At 35.0% G+C, this 23,094-nt stretch overlaps 1 protein-coding gene and 1 long non-coding RNA gene across 2 annotated transcripts in view; one reads left to right on the top strand and one right to left on the bottom strand.

The window, feature by feature from the left end:
* Positions 1-1,816: 1,816 nt before the first annotated feature.
* On the bottom strand, positions 1,817-22,037 carry NME8 (NME/NM23 family member 8). Its single transcript, XM_026102154.1, has 15 exons — positions 22,005-22,037; positions 21,858-21,915; positions 20,176-20,282; positions 18,925-18,996; positions 18,078-18,194; positions 15,578-15,644; positions 13,588-13,664; positions 11,810-11,902; positions 9,150-9,307; positions 7,594-7,772; positions 5,757-5,901; positions 4,943-5,050; positions 3,812-3,963; positions 2,675-2,819; positions 1,817-2,039 (listed from the first exon to the last, which is right to left on the bottom strand). The coding sequence occupies exons 1-15, from the start codon at positions 22,035-22,037 to the stop codon at positions 1,817-1,819; spliced, it is 1,734 nt and encodes a 577-aa protein (XP_025957939.1).
* LOC112984346 (uncharacterized) overlaps positions 5,458-23,094 on the top strand; it is a 105,113-nt gene continuing 87,476 nt past the window's right edge. The window contains exon 1 of the long non-coding RNA XR_003259445.2: positions 5,458-5,546. This is a non-coding gene — a long non-coding RNA (uncharacterized LOC112984346). The remainder of the gene's footprint in view (positions 5,547-23,094) is intronic.

Genomic DNA, 23,094 nt, shown 5'->3' with positions numbered 1-23,094 from the left:
TAAGACTGGCACAGTAAATATTCCACAGTATTCAAAGCCTGTGTATGATATCTATCAAGTATTTACTATTTGGTTGTGAACTTCCATCAGAAGCTTCTTGAACACTTATTAAGACATAAACATATTCTCCCATTTCAGCATTTCTGGCCCTGTCAAAAATCTTCAACATTATATTTACCCCACGGTAGAGAAGTCAGTAACTCTAGTAAAGATCTCGGGAAATGAACTGAACTGATGCATCTACGTTGCCTAATTCAGGCCTTTTCTGAGACTGCCTCCTGGTTTAAAGCACTGCATGCCAGCACCCAAAAGATCCACAACACTGAAACAATGCCAGGAAGAACAGTTCTAATTGGTTTTTGAAGTAAAAGACAAGCCAAAGAACATAAAGCAATTCTGAAATACGCTTCTCAGAAATCAGCTCACTGAGGTGACATAAATTCTGCACTAATCAGAACTTCCTACAGGCTAGCCTCAAGTACAGTTTACTGTAGTAAAGCAGCTGTAGGTGAAAATGCGCCACCAGCAGAATGTTCAGTCCAATTTTTGCTGGAGGAATGCCTGTAATAACAAATGCCCCATCCACAACAGAAATATTTTTTCAGGAAGCTCTTTAAAATAGCTGGTCACATTAAATACAATAGGAACTGTAAGAAAAGTGTGAAGACTGTTCTTTCTGGCCTTCATACTTCTAATCATGCTGCAGTGTAAACTCCTTTAATTGTATGCCATTCTTTAGTATCTCAACCTTCAACAGATTCGGACAGCAAAAATGAGAATTTATCAGCTACAGAAGCACAGCTGTGTTCTTAATGAAAGCCAGCCAAACTAGACTGAGATAGGATACAAATTCACCAGTTTGGCAAGGATGTAGATTTCAAGAACAGCCATATATAAGAGTTGACTATATTTTTCTTCATGTGATATATTTGGATTGACTGACTGGACTGGAAAGAACCATCTTGTTTATTATCCTATTTGTGACAGTGACTATTAGGAGATGTTAAGGGAAAGGATAAACAAACAATGAAAATGTTCATCAGAACCCTGAGGGCACCAGTAAGCCTTAATAGGCCTGGGCAGTCTCACCTGCAACCCCCATGCCCACTCTGTTCCCATGGGCCCCAGAGTCCCATTTAAGCTCAGACCTGGTGTTAATCCTTGCTTGAGCTATGTTTTGTCTCTACTGTCTGTTGCTGACTGAATCCCTCTGGGTGGATCCTGGATCTGGCTCATTGCTTGCTTTTTCTGGGGCTGTTGATGGACCCTGTTACTAGCACCTGGTTCTGCTCAGGTGCTGTGGGACTGTGGCCCTGTTGGTGAGGTCATGGCCTGTGCTGGGGTCACTCTCGGCTCCTTGCTTATTCTGCCTTGTGGAGATGCTTCCTGCCAATGTTGTAATAGCACCTCCACTGTCTTCCAGCATCTTTTCTCTACAGACTGCCTGAACTGGAGGACTGTATCCACCTTACAGTGGAAGTGTCATAATGACCTTTCTTCCTTGACCCTATTTTTCACGTATTTATACTACAAAATGCCTCAGACTTCTGGAACTATTGGAAAGATACAAGCTTGTAAGATGTTAAAAGAAAAAAAAATGTGTATTGTGCATATATAGCAATCATTACTCACAACAAACTTCTAGCAGATATATCAGTTGTTACACTGATATGCTTTGCTACATGGGGATCAACTGATAACAAAAATAGATGGAGTATGAAGGAAAATGTGTATGTATAGCCTTAAATACAGCAGATTGGATAGGCAAATTTATCTTATAACTTGAATACTATTTTTCAGAGATTACATATTATTTTTAATCTATATCAATCTCTCCAAATACACACTCAATACTCTTCAGTGCATGCTCCTTATTAGATGATCCATGAACAGCATTGGACAAAATATCTTGTGCAAACTGAGCTCGAATTGATTCAGGAGAGGTCATTTTTGCAATTTCTGGATCTGCTGGACCCATTAATTGCCTCCATTCTTCCACAGCATTTTCCTTTGTTAAAATCATGACCACTGATGGGCCCCTGTAGAATCAAGACATGAAAGTTCTTCCACAGTTCTGAGATGCAAATTTACCTTTGGCTTCGGGGGTGCTGTGAAGGGTTATGGTAAACACACATGCATTATTATATATGAATTTAGTCATACTTTTTAATTTTTAATATGTATTTCCAGAGTGTTTTAAGACAATATAAAACTACTAATACTTGTATCTGAAAGCCAAAAAGATTATGATGATCCCTTATTCTGACTTCTTTTCCTACAAAGACTCACCCATTAATTTCTGAAGCAAGGCAACAAATGTTGTTTTATCAACAGCTATACTACACATACCACGAGGAAAATAATTCCCTTGCGTGGAAAGGTCAGGGATTCCATCAGCAATGATGGACTTTTTTTTTTTTTTTTGAGGAACAAATCCAAAATAATAGTCACTATCTGTAAGTTTGGAAAGAATTGTAAATTTTCATTTTAAAGGAGGGGCACTCCAACCTCAAAGATAATCATAGTAATTTGAAGAACTCACTATCCTTGCCTGAAAGAGTGACAGAATGCAAAATCTTTAGCCTACTTTGGGTGTAGCATGTTTGCTTGCTCTGTAAATTCAAAGTTATGATGTATACTTGCATACCTCAGTACTGTGTAACTAGACACTTACGCGGTCATACAAGTCACTAATGGTTCAAAAAAGGGTTTTCCTTCATGATCTTTATAAAACTGTGTAGCCATTTCACGAGTTAAAGCTGCTTCTTTAATCTTTGAGATAGTAAATCCAGCATCTTTAACTTTTTGCATAATGTCATCTAGGGGGAAAAAGAAGAAAACTCATTCTTTCTTGATTTAAATAATTATTCTATTTTAGATACAAAAAATGTAAAAAGTTTCAGAAAATACTGTATTTGCTTTTTGGAAAATTCACTATTGATCATTAGAATTCTACTTACAATATCAAACAATCATGGACAATATGATGAACACTTCAGCATTCCTCCAAGATATACAGTCAACCATTGTCATTGGACTAATCCATTTCTATGCAGGTGACAAATCTGAATTGTTATCAATTATACCAGTAGCATTCATTACCATTTCTCACATATGCAATATACACACCATCTGGCCTGGTTAATCAATTTGGGTTGTTACAAGAGGGGAAGAAAGACTCTCAAAAGCCAATGATGAATTAAAATCAGAAAGACTACTGAATTTGTCAGGACATAAAAGAAGAATGACAGGAGGCTCTGGATAGAGAAGTAAAAACAGAGGCAGCAAAAATCTTAAGGCAAGGCTCCAAATTTTGTGTGTGTTGTTTTGTGTGGTGTTCTTTTCTTTGACCTTTCCTCCTCTTTCTCTTTGACAGTGAATTAAACCAAGGATGGGGATCCATCTAATTTAGTATTGGTCCCTTTTGAATCAATAAAGATAGCTGTCTGCAATGAGTGGGATGAGTCTGGAAGGCCTCTCTTCCCTTTCAATTAGAAGGATGCTAGATGACTAGTTTGGACAAGTACCTGGGTTTTAAACAGCTTAACTTAGCTAAGAACACTCACTTTTTTTTTTTTTTTTTTTTGGTGAAAAACGAACTATGGCTAATTTAATAATGGAAAGGAGCAACAGAAATGTCACATTTCAGACATCTATATGAATTATGCAAGCCCCATAAAAGCATTTCTCTGCAGGAAAAAGCATTCAGGAAGATGAATGCAGCTGACATGATTTACTGCAAACTGTACATTGCTAATATTTTGTAGAAATTAGGTCTGCAGGCATAGCTCTTACTTTCTGGATTATTTACCTTTATGTTCCTTAACAGCAGCGGGTTTAATTAATGCCAAAGTGTGTTCCTGAGGGAAGAAGAACTGTAATTCCTTCTGAGCATCATCAGGTGAAGAACTACCATGCAGCTGATCAAGAGGTATGCTGTCTACTGCATACTCTGCACGTAAACTAACAGTCATTAAAACAGCAAAGTTATTTAATGGAATAGCCATTTTGAACTTTAACTATGACTAGCCTTAATCCAGTGAATATAACTTAATGCTGATCTGGGACTTAAGAGCTCAATTATCTTTCTGTAGGAGTAAGAAGCCTTCACTGTCTACAGGAAAAGCAGTTACCTTTTTAATTAACATCCTGAAATATGAACACCTTCCCTCCCAACTGTCATCTTGTTATATCTCCAAGATAACACCAGTTCTTGCATAATGAAATAGTATGTCTATCAACAACAGACAAGATGATGCCACAGCAGTTTCTTAGAACAATATTATAAGCAGGTAACTAACTTGTTCATTTATAAAATATGTAGAAGAAACACAATTAATCACAAATAAAATAGTGAAGCTATCTACTAGTGAAGATTTTTCACCAAACTAAGAGGCCATAGGCATCTGTTCTAATAAATAGTGGCACTATTTCAAGCTAACAGACAATCAATGAGATTTTACCAATATTTTTTGCACACAGAAAATGAGTAGCAGTACTTTTGTGCATCACAAAGCCTAAAAACTGCAATCTAAGGTCACAAAGGTTCGATTTAATAGCCAAATAACCTGTTTCCATGAGTGACTGGCAGAGCAGGATTATAAAATAATACAGATGGATTCTTCCTGCTGTATGTGCATCCAACAGTCAAAGATTTCTCCCTAATTTAGCAATCTTCCTTCTCTTTAATGCCTCCCAAACTTGCTTTTTTAAACTCAGCTTTTCATTTTGTTTATTAGCCATTGTTTCTCAAAATATGCTATAGTTCCTGTGTGTAATACAACATTTAATCCAAGAAAAGCTTAACAAGCTGCAGAAATATATGTCTGTTTCCAGATGATGGCACTATAGTTACATAAGTTGCAATGTGGAATTCATTGAGCTGAAGAAGGTAAAAATAAAGCTTAAGTTATGAATGATAGTTTACTATTTTAAGTATTACCTGGCTGGACTTTTCTTCTTAGCCTCTTCAATAGTCTTTGGGCCTAGTAATTCTCTCCAGCGTTCTATAGCATTTTCTCGTGTTAGAGCAAGTGCAAGAGTTGGACCACTGTAAAATGGGAAAACTGGCATTAAAAGTATCAGAACAAATCTTAAACTGACTGTAATTTGTAATAGGAATTTGATTAAATTCTGTGCAGTCCAGAAAAACAAGTCCTAGTAAAGGAGGATTTTGAAGCCAATCCCCATTTAAACAGCTAGAGTCTGATACAACATTATAGGGCTTAAAAGTGAATTTAATTTTCAAAGTTACTGAATGTTACTACAACAGCAAGAATGTCATAGAATTAGTCTTTATTATTAGACTTAAGAATGCTGCTTAGCTTCTCAGTTTTTGTATTTGTCCCAGCTATGTCTTGACTTCATATGAAGACGATATCCAAACAGATTTTTCTTCAGCTCCAAGGAAACCCAGCACACAGCCTGGGTAAGAGCCACAGAACCCTTCTGCAGACAAGCTAAATCCACTCTATCAGAGCAGAGCTCAACTGTTTTCACTTAAATCAAAGGACCTGGCTACAGACTTCAACATCCTACATACAGAGGTATGGAGTACCTAATAATTTTAAAAATCTGGTTTATTTATCTACTATACTTAGGAACTATCTCATCTGCAGTTGTGATCTTGTTTCGAGTTCTGCTAAACTCTCAGATTCAGTCGTGCCTTGTAGCTGTATATTCTTCGGGTTAATTATTTATTGTGAAAAACCTATTTCCATTTATAGTTCCACACTCTCATTTTTCAATCAACGTACCTGGTCATTTGCTCTAGAAGTACTGGAAAGTAATCTTCATTTTCATGCTCCTTGTAAAATTGACGTGCTTGTTCTTCAGATAGGACTATTTCTTTCTGCATTGCTATTTTGAAGCCATCATCCATTATTCTTTGCATAATAGAATCTGTTTCAAATATTGAAACAATGCTGAATTGCCATTCATTAATTTTTGCACTTCTGAAGAAATGACATTTACTTTCCAATTGTAATGTTAAATTAATTTTGAATTAATTTTTTAACTGAAGAGCAGAAAACTGACTCAAAGCAACTGCTACAGTGCTTCAGTAGTTGCCTGGATGCTCAGAAAGCTGATGCTTTCTTAAGGACAGATGGAAGGAAAAAATAGCACATGTATCAGCTTTGGATTATGTCACTCATTCTAACAAAAGGGAAAATTAGACTGTTTATCAGTGCTGGAGCTAACCGGTGTGTGGGAAATAATCTTATGGGGAGACAGAGTGGACATGCTCATACACCAGACTACATAGATGGCAGAAGGCTGGAATGAGCAGCTATTTTCTGTAAATATCTCTGCTGCCTGGCATAATGTGATGGAAGTATGCCAGACAATGTAACCAAAAGCAGAATAACTGTTCAATGCTAGAGCATGAAAAGTTATCCACATCTGAAGGATATACCTAACTTCCAGTTATTCATAACTGTGATGGCTCCTTTTTGAAATCCTAACAGCTGTAATGAGTACTACTCAAAGTCTCAGCTGAGCTTGACAATAGTAACACAACTGTCATTATTATGTAACTGATCAATGAAGCTACAAAGGGAGAACATCCTCTATCAAGTTCCACCTATTGTCATAAAAAGGATCCATAATAGACCAGAGAAGTGGGAGTACAGGTCTGCATCTATGATTTCAGTACTCTTAAGAAACAGATATTGCAAAGCATCCCTTTTCTTTCTCTCACTTCAGAAATCTCGGTATGAATATCTGACTGAGAAATATAATATGCGTTTTAACCACCAGAAGAAGGGCTGAGGATTTTGAATAGGTAGATATTCATTTGATTGATTAAGTCTTACAAGACTGTATGTGTAAATAAGCAGTATTTGGCACAAGTCAAAAAGACAGAATAATTCCCCCTGCAGAACTGTTCTCCTAAGCAACGTACATATCAACTAAAAAAAAGAAATAGACAAGGAAAGGTCAAAACTGTAGTCTTCCTGACCTCTATGTATAGATTATACTGCACACTATTGTCAGTGCAGGGGTTATTAAACTAGAAATAAAGGAGCTAGCCAGAATCCAGGAAGAAATGCAAATATATGCCAGAAAAGCAAAGGAAACTAACTTGGATAGAGCTTCACACTATATGGGGCTAGATTATTTCTGATTTTACTTGTAAAAACCTAGTCTGTATAAACTTATCCTTGTGCAGAACTGCCTTATGCAGCATAAAATAACCTGGGACAAATCACGCTTGCCACTGATCTGTCTTGGACCTGCTATTCAAGGATAGCATAGCTACTTCATTATAGCAGGAAATACGATCCCATTTAGTACACTTTGCTAATGTTAGCTTCTCTGAGAGGTCTTCTATAAATATTCCATCCAAATACACAATCCAAAGATATTTTTGAAGAATCAACCAAAGGAGCAAAATAGCATTGACATTTAAATTCTAAATATTTCAGATTAACTATGTAACTTTTTTTTTACTGACAAAAGATTACTGTCAACTTCATGCTGGGCAGACAATATAACCTAAAAACTTTTCATTAGTAGTGTCAGAATTTTTAAAATGCAAAATATGAGGCTTTTTATATACTTTAGATGGAAAACGTAGTTATTAACACTTACGTCGTCTTTCCTTTAAGAGTAAGGGTCTAATTAAGGCCAAAGTTCTTTCAACATTTTGGCCTGTTTTCTGTTTACCAAAATTTGGGAAAAAGAAGGCAAGTTGCCTGCTGGCATCTTCTATACTGTCTTGCACATCACATATATTTAATAGACCCTCAGTTTCCAAGATTCCATCCAACCTAACAATACACAAAATAATACAGTATTTAAGTCACTGTATACACTGTGTTAGCAACTGAATCATTGAAAATATACTTTCTTAAAGTTTAGCGAAACCTAAAAATAGAATATCAAACTAATTTGTTTTTACTGAATTCAGATTCACTACTAAAGTAGTATTACTGAGACAATAATTATTTCTTATCCTCTCACAAGTTAGTTCTATGCAAGAGAAATCTCAGCCATACAGCATTTCTAATTCCTCTTTAGCTTCTTCAAAATAGTGCATGTTTCACTAGACAGAATTACTGACAAGTGTACGGCATATAATGAAAGATCAATAAAAGGACTGTACTTCCTTCACGTAAAGCATGATCCTGAAAATGATAGCATTATAGCATTCTCTTTAGCAGAGATTCTTTTCATTGGGACATGTTTGTAATCCTCAGGTTTATTCAGCTATGTAAATAGAGCCACTCTTAGCCACTTAAGGCAAATATAATATTCCTGGGTCACACTAAATTCAAGCAGAAGGGATACAACAGGCATCAATAAAAGTATAAATTATTATGACAGATTCTCCTTGGAACAAAGTGTTTAAGTTCATGTTGCTTTCAGTAAACTTCTGGCCTAAATATATAACTCAATCCAATATTCATATTTTTTGTGAGCACTCCCTTTATTGCCTGGTGCATTGTATACAACTAATACTCTCTTTAAAATTCTCAATTAAATCCTTGGTCTACGACAAAAACAGGCATTTCATGATACCATGGTTGTAAACACCAAATCCTTACGATGTTTTTATGTATCTTGGCAAAATAAAGCTAGTGGTGTGGTCAATCTCCCACTTGTTTGCTGGCTTTTACGGAGTGGTTCTAGGAAGCACTGCATGCTTCGGGTGTCCCCCAGCCACATTTGGACCACACCTACAATTTCCCAGTATGCATAGGAGCAAACATGGACAAGAGCTCAACCCTCTATAGGCAGTGTAGGCAGTCACTTTGTCTTAGTGAATTAGTGTGAAGTGGAATTGCATGGACTATATCAGCTTGAATTAGTGTGAAGTGGAATTGCATGGACTGTATCAACTTTGAAGTATACCACTGTTCCCATTAGGCTGACAATCCATTCAAGGCCACTTCAAAAACAGTAAGAGATCAGTGCCCTTTGCTTGTTATCTTTACCTAAGAATCACGGAGTTTTTATGTTCCCTTAGGTACTCAGATTGCATCTTCAATGACAGTTCTGTAAAAGACCAGGTACAGAACTCTGACTGCTCTCTGAACTCTGTATACACAGGCACATAAGTCTGGCAACATTGGCTTTGTATGCAGTTTAGTTCCGAATACTGTAACTGAATCACATATAGCAATGTCATGTTAGTTATTAGTTACCTCTCTGGCTTTTTAGACTCCGGCTCATCAGGCTCATTTTCACTTGATTCACTTAGGTCCTTCCAGTGAGGAATAGCATCAGTTGATTCTTTTTTAGCGATTACCAGAATGTGGCATGGCCCACTCATCATGAATTGAACAAAATCATCAAAATCAGGCTAAAAAACATATTTTTTTCTGCTATGAATTGCAAGAATTGACTTTATCATCAGAAATGAGAACATCCATTGCTAAGGAACTCATAACTCCTGTTCTATAATGGCATTCACATACATTACACAACCTTGTGAAACTGTTTAAATTTATAATTGATATGATTGTTTAGAAGGTCTTTCGATCAGTCCTTTGACACAACAGCATTATAAAATGTCTCAAATGCAATTAATTGAGATAAATGAAGTCACAGAACTACATTCAGCAAGCGTGTTCTGCCAGGTTAAAGTACAAATGACGAGTAAAGAAAATGATCTGGAAACTAGCTGAGATCAAATGCAATGCTTGGACTAGCATGTATAGTGTGATTTAACAAACTGTAAAACAGTTCCATGCACAATTTTTGAAAGTAAACATCATGTAGCTGGCTGCAAATATAGAACATTTAGATATTTGTAAGATATTTGTAAGCACTTCCTTCATTTTCTTTGCTATGTTCATTTCATTCCTTCAGTTTCAACCTTCAACCGTATGAATGCATATTTTCATTGGAAAATAACTTCAAACACTGTAGTTAGCTTTTAACCTTTTTTTCCTTGTATGTTAGCTTTTTCTTCAGTATTGCAAATTTCCTCAAAGATCTTCTCTCAAGTATATGTCTAAATTTTTTCTTTATCAGCCACTCCCATCTGATTGTATATGATGTATTTTTCCTTTAATAATATGAGGATAAAATATTCACATGCATTGCTTTCATTTCATTGCTTTTCTCTTTCATTTTGCTTCATACCTATGCATCAACTTAACCCGTTTCACAAGATTAAGACATTCAAAAGAAATTGAATGAATTCAAGTAGAAAAACATTTAGTACAATGCATAAAGTGAGTATCTAAACTGTTGCGGCTTAAAAAGCACACTTGCTCACTTTAGAAGAAATAGATGTTTGTTTAGATAGAAATAGATAGCTTCACTGTTAAAAACAAACTATTTCCACTTTCAGTTGTATCTGTGAAGATCTGTTTCTTTGAGATTCTGTTCTGTTGTAATAGGTAGCCTCAAGACCTTCAACAGGTTTGTGAGGTATTAAATTAGGAAGAATTTTGCTCACTAAGCACAAAGACATCCATATTCTACACAAAGCACTACAAGTGCTGCTGAAACATAATTATGTTTCAGCTTAGAATGACACTAAAAGAATAACAAATAGCTGACTTCTCAATATCCACAGGCCCCTCTGAACTGCTTTTCACATTTCATAGTAGTTTTTCTATTCTCCTTATCCTAAGGTCGGCTAGGATTTACTGCAGCATAGTGCTGCAGCATATCAAACACTGCATGCTATTTCCCTGTCTTTGTTCTTCCCACTTCTCCCTCTACACCTAACTAATCTCAAATTTGGCTGCCATTCCCATGAAGATGACTTACAGATTTACCTCTATTTCAAAACTGTCTCTGTCTGTCCAAACTACAATCTCAGCTTTGCCTTTGGCAGCTCCTTATGAATGAAGTATCTTGAGATTCAACACTGCCAAAACGAAGCTCTTCACCAGATCTCCCCATTACTTCCTTTCTGTATCATAGTGCCACCACCTGACAATTTCTATCACTTTTTTTTTCCTCTGGCTTCCATAAGTAGAGTCTGAGTCCTGTCTCATTCTCATTTGGAATGCCATAGGAACATTTTCCCAGCTTCTTGTTTTCATTGTCAACCCTTTCCTTGCACCGTTCCATTGGTCCCCCTACTAATATCAAATTCTCTGCATGTAATTCCAGCCTCTATCTACAGTATGCAGATCTTAAACAGGAGAATATATTTATATCTTCTAAGAGGATTCATTTTTCTGCTTCAGATCTTTCAGTGGAGTTCACTTTAGCTATCACACCTCCAAAACACTTGACAGTATGAGGCTGCCAGTTTACTAGACCACTGACACTTAATGGTGACCAACACCATTTCATTGGTTCTTTGAACTTTGTTTGTCCTTAGCAATCTGTTTGCCTCTAACACAGGATATGTCCATAAAAATAAGCCTAATTGAAGAAGCTTTCTCTTTTCTCTTTCTCCACAATACTACTCAGTGATAAAAGCAGGATGGTGGAGAGGGAAGGGGAAAAATATAGTATCACCCATTTCCTGGCCAGAAGAGTACATGTCAAATAGATACATACAGTCAAATGGATGACATAGATTTTATTTTCATTCTAGATTTCACCAGCTAACTGAGTCTGTTTAGGGCCATGACTAAGGGACATAGATGCTCTGATAACAGAAAGAACTAATAAAATCTCTCAGCATTTAACTGAAACAGTAGAATGCTACCACCCTATACCTGTCTAGGATTTATAAGAGTTGGTAAGAAAAAAAAAAAAGAGAGAATATTTTTCCTATGTACTGAAGCTCCATTAATTCAGTTCTTCAACATATTAAAAATTTATGAGCCAGAGATTTAGAAAGACCTATAGCCAAAGTGTGTTTTTATCTGTTCCTATTTTTGTTTGTTTCTACCTTTTCTATATTCCGAGCGTAGAATACTCTGATTTGCTCTTCAGTTAGCAGTTTTTCTTCTGTTGCTGCAATGCTAAAGCCCGCATCTGTAATCTACAATTGTTCAGTTATTATTCAGTGATATTTTAAAATGATATATACAAAATCGCACATTACCATAAATCTAAAGATTGATTGGATTTTGGATACCATCTTTAAACTTGAGATGATCTGAAATATTCCAAAATTTAATAACTCCTACTTTTGTCCAAACTAAAGCTTTTTAGCTTTCCAGCTTTTCAAAGCACTTCACTGAATTCAGGATTACAATGCCCACTAAGTTAAAAAGTTTTTGAAAAATACAATGCATTAATTCAGTGATGAGTAATCCTATTTTTTATCACTGAATTACTATTTTTTACCATTATTCTGAGTGATTAACATGCAGCCATTTCTAAAAATGATATAAACTGTATTATAATCATAGTAGTCATATAAATGTATAATTATCAAGTTTTTGTATTAGGATAAACTACTTGCCCACCATCATAAAGCTGATAAACTTTAAAAACAGAAAATAAACTAAAATAAAATCCATTTTATGATTAGCTGTTTCAAATTTAGTGTACTAATGTAACTGAAGTATGTATGAGATGCACACTTACATGAACTATATCAAAATTCATAGTTCAGTGACATGCGATTTATACCCTATACTGATTTCTGAATTACAAAGGTACTATCCAACCCCAATACTGATCATGTGCCAATATTAATCTGCTACCAGCTCTCTGCCCCTCTGACATTGCTGACGGTTTCCAGATTGCCTTGACAAGGTGGAGCATGGAAACAGTATGGGCACGGTCCTCATAAGGCAGGGCAAAGACAGGGCCAACTAGCAGCTGCTCATCTCCATTAAAACTGCTTTCAAACATTGCCTGGTTTTTTTTTTTTTTTTGCCTTTACTGAACCTCCTTGCCTTCCGGTCAAGATAGAGTAATTGCAGAAACAAGCTACATAACACTCAGATTTTCTTTTCTGCATAGGTCACTGATCTTGTCATAATGCTTTTTTTAAATTGGCATAGTTTTATCTTGATATATAGGATTATGAGATCTTTTTTTGTATCAGGAATAGTGAGAAATTTCTATAACTGAAATGAGCATTATTATAGCATTATATTCTGGAAGTAGCAATGATTTCTCTTTCACTGTATAATGGCTTAAACAAATGCTGAATCCTTCTGTGCACTGAGATTGTTATTAGTGCATAACCTCTGATTGCACTTTACTAGCACACATGAATTACTTGCTCCATCTACAAACATACGTTAAATCATCTGCATGTGCACACACACAAACATACACAAACACACTATTGCACAAAGAAGTGGTTAGTCAATTTTTGTGTGCCTAGAGTTCTTAAAGATGCTAGTTAGTCAAAAAAAAAACCCTCTACAGCTGAATGAACTAACTTCACTACCCCAGAGTTTCTAGTTCTCATCTCCACTACAGTATGATGAGAAAAAGAGAGTTTTCTGTCTGTAAATTTCATGTCAGGAATCTCCACAGTACAAATCAATGTCATACCTCACCTAGTGACATAATATGTTAAAGAAGTAGTGTCAATCTGAATACGACGTTATTTCAAGTCAAAACCTACCTACTTTTGTCACGCTTAGGAGAGAAACATTTACATGTCTTATTATAAAGTATGGGTTTAAATTAGGATCTATTTCATTTTCCATGTTACTACCATGCCACTTAACTAAACGGGATGAAAGAATCAAGTTTTGTCACCTTCTGTTTAATTTCTTCTACACGTCCCTCTAAGACAGCATCAGGTTTTACAATTGCAACAGAATACCTGACTTCTTCTGTTGGAAAAGAAAAAAAATGTTGTGTTGTTGAATATATTTACTGAAATAAGTACACAGCTAAATGTTCTGTTACTTTTAAGTGAGTTTCTCTAAATACTTCTCCATTTTAATACTGTGATAGCCAAACAGTGGTTCCAAAAAATCAGTGACTCAAGCACTTAAAGCATGTCCTGGAGAGCGGAACACTCCTTGGCCACCCCTGGAATCTATGTTCCTGGTGAACCACTGGTGTTTTGGGTCATATGGTGGAGAAATGGTTCACATGCAGGCAGGTGTGGTAGAAAAGTTACAATTTAAGATGATGCTTTCTCTAGGAAGCCCTCTTTGTACAGGACTGGAAATATGAAAGGAATTAATATTTTTAAGGAAAAAATCACCAAGTGAGTCACACAAATTCTGTATCAATATCAGAGATTTCCAGTAAAATAGGCGTTTCTTGTAATAGTAAATATACCTTTTTTTCCTTAGTTTTGTGGATCCTGAAATTATTTACAAGAAATAACCTTTGAAGTAACACATGCTTGCTAACACAGTCTAACATTTAAAACAAGACTAAAACAAGAGGTGTTCCCAGTCACAGACATACTATTACAATATCTGTAATAGTACACATCTCTGCAAAATGACAGAAAGTGGTTAGAGAAAAATTAACCAATATATGTCTTTCTCTATAGAATCTGAGGTTTACGATTAAGTGTTAGAATGTAATTCAATCAGATCTCAGACACTAAAGAAGCACTTAATAATAGCTCGAATGTAAACACAAGACTACTACCTGTTTCCAGTAATAGACAACACTCAAAGGCACCTGAATGTGGTAAGGAATGTTTCACCATAAAGTGTTAGTGCATTATGGTTTCTTAAGGATTTCTTAATCTAGCAGGATGTATGGAGAGGTCACTCAAGATGAAAACTCTGTTCCATGATTTTGTAGAGCATTTAGATTTTGTAGCTTAGTGAGAAGTCTACACACAATTGCTGAAGGATTTGTCATATTGTATTACTAGCTCTCAGAGGGCTTATAAGAAAAAAATAGATTAAAGATGAAGTCAGGAACATGACATTTGAACTACACAATAAAGAAGACAGGAAGAGGAAGGAGAGAAAAGATGACTTAATCCCTGACAGTCATCTAATGTCTTAGCACAGGAAAAAGAGAAGGTAAAGAAGAAGATAGTTCATTCCATCTCAACCTTGCAAAATGACATTCTATGCGTTTATGAAGCAGTAACTTCAGAAAGCCTTGGTAGCTATAGATAATAATAAGAATAGAAAAGACATAGGTCCCAGTTCATACCAAGCCTGAAATAAATCATAGAAGGCAGCTTCACAAGCAGAAGGGTGTATACTTCTTAATCTTTTTGGAACTTTCTCCCACTACTGTGAATTTATGCTTTTATGTGGGCCTGTTCTTCAGTTCTTATATCTTCTCCAGTGATAAAGTTAATTTAAAATAACCTAATGTACAAGGAATGCCATTCCTTCATAGATTTATACCTTTAATCCTCATGGCTTGCCCACCATCTTGTTTTTTCTGCAGGACATTCAAAGGCTAACAAGCATCGCTTCAACAAAAGTACATAGCTAAGATAGGGGCTATGTAGAAGTGACTTTCAGTCAGCAGTTTACACAGGAAAACTCCCTGGAACATAGCAGGAGAGCTGTAAGAATACCTGAATTCTGAAGGTCCCCGAAAGGTGCTGAAAACACTAATGACCGTCCAATATCTTAACTCCTTACAGAAAAAAAAACCAAACTTTCCCTCAATTTGATTTCCTCAACCTGCCATGTTATTAGCTGAATCAAAGGAACGTCTATTGGAGGTGGACATGAACAATTTTTAATCAAATACCTAAAAAGACATTTGTTCTTTTTCTTTAACATTATTAAAATAAATCAAATATATTTACCCTCAAGTACAGTCTCCTTAACAGCATCTTCTGATAATTTCTCTTCTGGAAAAACAAGTTCCTCTACCTAAGGTAATTGCAAATATAGTAAGAATACCAGTAAGTATACCACCACTATGAAGTTAATATAGAGGCAGAGAGTACTTCTGATATAATACTAATCCGCTACAGGCCTACTGAGTAACACTGGGAAAGGAATTTTCTCCTCCTTTTTTCTGACCCTCTTCTGAAAACCTCCAGGCAATTTGAGCTTGGTAAGAAAGAAAATATCTACTCACATATTTAAGATGCCTGCTCCTCCTGTTTCTAAGTTTTTGCAGATTTTATGGAAATAATGAATTTGCTGAGACATCAAAAATGCTACATTTTAAAATTGCTCTACAGAATTTTCCCACTTTGTTGTACTTCGCTTCTTCTCAGTTTTGATTCCCACAGTTATTTAAAAAGAAAATAAAGAACATGACTTTCAGAAATAAGAGATGCAAGTTATAATGAATAGGATCTATGTGGTACTCTCCAAAGACAGTAATTTTAAACACATAAATATAAATCTTTGCCCTATGTTTTGGCCACTTGCTTTTAAATGGTGGCCAAAGCCTTACCACTCTAGACAGAAACATACAGCATAGTAAGAAAAAAGACTGATTACCCTAATAAACTTAATCTTATCTACCTTACAATAAAACCAAGTAAAGACTCTTCTACTGAGATATCAAGTCTGCAAAAGGACTTAAAAATAATTTTAGGTAATTTTTCATTTTTTCCATTTTCCTTCTCAATATGTATAAATATATATCTCAGTATGTATAAATATAGTATGTAAGTATGTAGACTTACCACAGATTTGAATATCTGTCATGAAAATGTGACAATCTAGAATACACTTATTATCCCAGTACTTAACTAACTTGAAAGCATTTAATAAATTTATTCTATTTCTCATTCTATATATCATAAATCATACGTAATACAGACATGACTTAAGAATATCTACTATCTATTTCTCTCATCCTCCTCAGCTCCAGATATTTAGCTGTTGATCTGTTGATGATGTGGAATTCAGAGAAAAACAATATGGAAAAAACTCACTGTCATAAAAAAGGTTATTTTTATTGGATATTTTAGTGCTTTTCCTTTTCTAGGCAGAAAAATTTATAGTCTTGGGTAGGTGTATAAGACCAAGGTTACTTTCTTCTGTGTCATACACAATTCTGGAGGTCCTTTCATAGTGAAGAGAGGAATTCATGTTACTGGATCAACAGTGCACTGAAGCAGAGTAAGGCTAGAAATCACTAGAAATTTACAGTAAGACTAAATTTCACATCAAGTATTTCAAAACACAGCACTAGTCGCCAAGTAGGGAAGCAGATCCTATCAGGCTGTATTACATTCTAATACATCTTTACAGAGTGAAATATTATCCTGGAAGAAATTACGGTCACTCACACTTCAATAACTCAAAAGAAATAGGCAACTGTGATGCTGTGATTAGAGGTCTGCAAAAGATACAGACTGTAGCTGAAGAAACTGCACAGGTACAGAACACTAAATTCAGAAGAAGTCATTCAGTCATGCAGGGGAAGAAGAGTAAACCTAATATGTGATCATTTTGTAACACTCAAAATGCAGAGGTATTGTCTTTAGTAGCCAATATGTCTCTGGATTTGTCATTGTTTCCATTAGCAAGTATGTACAAAAGGTGAAAAAGTTATTTTTTATGCGCACAATATAAAAAACTCCCACACCACATTAAAGATAATCTAGATTGTAAGTATTTCCATCCTATTTCTCTGACAAACATAGACTATAAAAATAATAAAGCTAGCAACCCACCATTACATTTAATCTCAAAAAATTGAGTGGACTTTGTAACAAACAGGATTGCTGCCAATATTGTGAAAAAAAATTTGTCTCAAGTCACCAAACTCAGCTCCCAGACCTTTACAATAGTTTTAACTTAATGTAATAATACATTTGCTACGCGGGTAAGCCAGCAGTTCTAAGACAGACCTTGAGCTAGCCTGATTATCCTTAATTGAGCTGCAGTTTGTTAAAAATTTCCTTTATACTTAAAGTGGAGTTCTTTGATCTCCATTTCAATCAAAAAAAGCAATGAGGCATGACTATTTCCCATGTCTCCATTTGTTTTATACAGTGAATTCTTACTAAAATATACATGAAAAAATATTCAGTGCTAAAAGATAAAAAGATAATGACTAAAATGGGTTTATATGCTAGTGGCATTTTGTTAGCAAACCATCCCTCCATTTCTTGCATTAATAGACTAATCTGTAAATTTTTCAAGTTTCTGAAACAATCAACATAAACTATCATTTAATGGAAATTTCTGTAAGAAAATCCTCATATATTTCACTTTGCTGTGAAGAAAACAACTACAAAAAAGTAAATGTTACATTACCAAAAACTATCACAGGCATTGGGAAAAAAACATGTAATAAAAATACTCATATATATTATCTATTATCTATTTTATGAATACCTCAGTACGTTCTTTCTCTCCAGCTACAATTTTCCTCTCTTCTTCTACTAGCTCTGTTATTTTCTTACTTATAATAGGAGCATTTGCACCTCTCACTATTGCAATTATTTTTCCATTCTGTAAAAGAGAAAATAACACTCAGTAACCTCTACTCATTTAGTTTACACATTTATTTGAGTTTTAGAATATGCTATTTTGCAATTTTTGCACTAATAGAATCACTTCCTCTGCCCACTAAAGTTAAAATCTAAGCTACCACTGCCTCTGCTGGTTCAGAATTGCTGGAATCCAACGCTTCCAAATTGAAGAAAGAACAATGCTTACAAAGATAACAGTGTTCTAAAGTAGAGTCCTAAGAACATAATCTTTCTGTATCCATCAATGAGATATAATAAATATGTGATTTATTGTTACAGTTGCTGAGGTGTGAAAAATGCAATTTTATTTCCTTATCTTAGAAAAACTGAAATGTCAGGAAATGTAAACTCTTTTTCCCTGAGGGAAAGTGCACACAAAATAATGATTTCAGACTAGCCACATGTAGGCACTTGGAACTTTATGTGAGGCAACACTGGAAAAACTTACTCCGATTTCTCACTAACTACCAGAACTGTGGCTACCACAAAGCTGCTGTGGCTGTATGTGCAGCCACAATAAAAATGTGTTGGAGAACCACAGATTTAGGCTGTGGAAAACAACAGCTGCAGCTAAACAATGTCCAATGACACAATCCTACATACTGTGAAATTTAAAGATACAACTTACGTAGCTTCATTTTTTTTAATCTATTGAAAAATTCATGCAAAAATACACAATACGTTAATAACAAGTGACGTGATATACTTACAACACAAAAGAGAAACACAGGTTCACATTTATTCCTAAATGGTTTCAGAGTCTCAATGCTGTCAGCCTCTGCCTGTAGTCAGATGAAAAAAACTATTTACCTACATAGGTGTGTATATGTATGTACGTATGTGTATGTGTGTGTGTATGTGTATATATACATATATACATATATATATATAAAACTTTTTGCCAAACAGAAAACTAGTCTTATACGCTGTAGTCTAACATACTCAAAACACATTCTTACATACAGTTAGCAGTCCTTATGGCACTTGCTGGTAGTTAAGGAAGAACTGGTTTTGTAACATGGGATTGGCCTCCCTTCCTTTTACAGAAGCTAATCACATTACAAATACATTATCCTGTTTTTCCATGTAGGTTATGATAAAAATGTCTGATTATAAATAAAGGAGGAAGTAGTCCATGTAGCCTTGTCAAAAGAAATGATCCACTGTACAAAGCTTTTTGTAATATACGGTCAACTCTATGAAAGCATTGAGATGACCTCTGAATACAATTGGTTGCTTTTTTATATATTTATGATACATATACATTCTGCACAAATTCAAGAATGCTTTGATCAAACAATGTAAATTTTTCAATAAAATGCGAAAGAATAAGCTTGATCAATATCAGGAGGAACTGAGTCTGTGAAACAAATTTATCTACCTTAAATACAATATATACCTCCAATTTAATCCTTCTAGTGCAGAGGAACTTAGCCTGTGAAACAAAAGTATCTACTTTAAATACAATATATACCTCCTATTTTATCCTTCTAGTGTAGTGCAACACTTTTATTACTATAATTTTGAAATCATTTATTCTTCAATTAATTTTTGCTCCTTTAAAAATGAAATACAAAGAAATATTTGGAGAAAAATTATAACAATAGTTTTCAGGGATGTAAGAAGTTTAAATGTGATAATCAATAATGTACAGCCTTAATATTAAAGAAACATATAGCCTGGTTTTCAAAAGTTTCTGCAATTCTCATCTAGGAATATGAAATTTATGGGATATTACCTCCCTTTATATTATAGTTCTTTCCATACTTATTACTATTTCTAATCTACCTCTAAATGAAGTCTCATAAGGAGATATGCAGAAGAAGAGGCAACCAACCCAAAATTATAATGATCTAATTGCTATAAGAACAGTAAAATGAAAGCTCAATATTGCAGATGGATAAAAAGATACATTTAAAATGAAACAGAATTGAAGTTTCATACAGAATATTCATCCTTACCACTGCAAAATGCAACAGAGTGTCTTCACTAAACTCATTCTTCAGTTTTCTGAATAAATTTACCACAGCTTTGCAAGGACCACACCAAGCTTGATACACATCTATTACTTAAAATATAATATTTTGTAATTAGAGACAGCTGATGTGGAACTTTTAAAATGAAACACATATATGAGTGGAATATATTAGGAATAGTTCTGGGAAGGCATTACCATGCATCTTTCAATCCTCTTTGAGCCAATGAATACATCATGGTTTTCTCTTTTATTTCAATTACTTTCAGCATCACAATACTATTTGAGATGATGAATCCAAACAACTAAATTTCTGTACTACATTCCTTTTCCTTTTTATTGCTCTTCTTTTTCTATTCCCACTCTTGGTTTTCATTCTTCTCTACATCTTTATTTTACAGTCTTTTTATCTCCCTGAGGCCATGCAGACCATTTCTTTCCTTTTACTGCTCCTCTGCACATATGATCCCATTACACATTTGTTCCCTCTACCCAAATACCATTCCTAGGAAACATGGGAGACGCTGCCAGTGACATAAACAAGCATGCCTCACTGAACTGAAAACTGTGGAGGAAATACATGCTGTAGAACATGCACTTTCAAGAATGGTGATTGATAACTGCTAAGCATATCTGTATGGTATTAATTCAGTCTGCATAAGATTTTAGGGAACAACTTTCACAGAAATGGCCTATTCCCTCCCATACAGAATACCATAGTGGAATGGTATTTTCTAAACATCAGTGTATAAAAGTGAATAAAATATTAGATAATATGATTTGTGAAAGCATCTATTTATCATAGATAATAAGGCATTTTTTCCCCAAACACAATATGTACATTTATAAACATATTAATATAACATTATTTAACAGATAATATTGCAGTAATATTATAGAAGTATGACGAGTATCTATCATAGGTTATACGATTTATGACAAGCATGAGAAACTGTGTTGCAAACACAAGCAGTGAGACACTGTAAATGTTTCATTATTTTACACATAATCAGACCACTTTACTCTCTAATAATTCAAAATGGCTTTTATTATGGCAATTTATTAGATGGCAACTATTAGATGGCTACTGCAAATAGCAGAGTTGTGTGTGTGTTTTAGCTGGGACCACCTGTAATGAGTTTACAGGAACTATTTTACCCAGAACTCCCTGCTAACTGTATTATTTAGAAATAATAGTAATCACAGACATAGCTACAAGTGTAGTGTAGAGATTGTGGAGTGGTTCCACAAAAAAATCACAAGTTTTGCCAACACATAAAAGATGTTCATTTGAACCTGTCCAAGTCTTCACACACCATAGCTGTAATCAAACTGTTGTGACCACTATTCTCAGTTGACAATACCTGGAGACAGGACCCAACAGTCCTGATGACTGTGCCACTCATTACTCTCTTGACTTCTCACACCAAGCTTGTCACTGCAGCAGATTAGGTGTGCAGAACATATTCCTCATTCAGTGCATAGGCTTCATACAGGTTTTTACAATTTTTTACTCACAGAAGAGTCACAGCACTTGTTTATTTACCGGCTTACAACAGCAAAGACTGTCTTAGTCAGAAGAGACGATCACAACAGTAAAACTTAAAAAAAATGCATACAGTACATGTCACTATTTGAGATTAACAAGAAAATAATAATAGCTAATACCTAATACACCTTTTGTCAGCAACATTTCATCCCATTGGTTTTGATTGGTTACCACGACCTGAAATAAAATGGGTAGACATGTTAATATCTTAAAAGGCAAAAGAATCTATTCATCTCTAGAATCGTTCAAGTAATTAAGATTTATACCTGAAGCTGGATTTCTTTCTTCTTGCCTGCCATTTCCCTATGACTATATGAAACATAACAAAATATGAAACACAGTTAGTTTTTAAAGGAGAATGATGCATATCTGTGGCATGCAGAACTGACTTATACACAGTACTTTTTCAACACAGTACTGTCTTCTAATTCCCTTAAAAATTAGTTCTACTGAAGCCACTGTAACAATGGCGGCTGACACTCATTTCACATCATAATTTTGCGGACCACTATACAAATTCTTTACAGAACCAATATACCACAAGAAGCAGAATAAAATTCACCTCCTTAATCTGTTAAGGTCATCAGAATCTTTTGGCCTCAAGCATTGTTCAGACTTATATTGCTCTGTTAAGAATGGCTACAAGGATCTTGGATGGGAAGATAGGTGCTGCGACAGTGATGTGTCAATGACTTACCGATGTCCCACAACTAATCTCCCAAACTATCAAGTTCTGCTGTATTCATCATTCTGTCATTAAGAAAACACATCCTTCATCATTTTTTGCCTTTTTTTTTTTAAATAGATATTAAGCTAGGAACTGGGCCAGAAAACTATCTCAATTAAATTATATACTAGGATGAAGTTTACTTCAGCTTCCAAATGAAGCTTGGCTGAAGAATAAATGTATCATTGGACCAGCCCATGCATGGAGGTTTCTAAAGTTCCCGGTTAAGAAGATGGTAGTCTTTCTTGCAAGGAAAAGGAAATGTGAGCATCAGCTCCATTGGCATCGTTACCGGACAAGTCACACAGCATGTATGTCTAGAGGTTGAACTATCCTGTAATTCCCCGGAGTTGCTCCCTTCAGATCAAAGGTTGAGGCATAGTGATCAATGTGAGAACTCTTACCCTGACGCTCATTTCATTTTTCTTCTGAAAATATTATTAAGAAGTAAAAAAAATTATATATATGATTAAAAAATATTATTAAGGAGTAAAATACAGGCTTTCTTCAAATCATTTAAACCAGGTAATGAGACAAAGTCATTTGTATACGGCAATAAATTTAATCCTTTAAAATCTCTGGGGAGGTGATGCTTACTATCCAAACTATAGGAAACTTATATCTGACTG

The sequence above is a fragment of the Dromaius novaehollandiae genome, chromosome 2, assembly GCF_036370855.1.
Source record: "Dromaius novaehollandiae isolate bDroNov1 chromosome 2, bDroNov1.hap1, whole genome shotgun sequence".
NCBI lineage: Eukaryota > Metazoa > Chordata > Aves > Casuariiformes > Dromaiidae > Dromaius > Dromaius novaehollandiae.
The sequence above is the reverse complement of the archived record's forward strand: the minus strand, read 5'-3'. Positions and strand labels throughout refer to the sequence as shown.

Coding starts and splice junctions, on each gene's coding strand:
- NME8 (XM_026102154.1), bottom strand. CDS start 22,037: ATGGCAGGCAAGAAGAAAGAAATCCAGCTTCAG. Junction 15,645..18,077: donor GAGAGAAAGAACGTACTGAG/GTATTCATAAAA, acceptor CAATTACCTTAG/GTAGAGGAACTTGTTTTTCC. Junction 13,665..15,577: donor TAAGGAGACTGTACTTGAGG/GTAAATATATTT, acceptor CTTTTCCAACAG/AAGAAGTCAGGTATTCTGTT.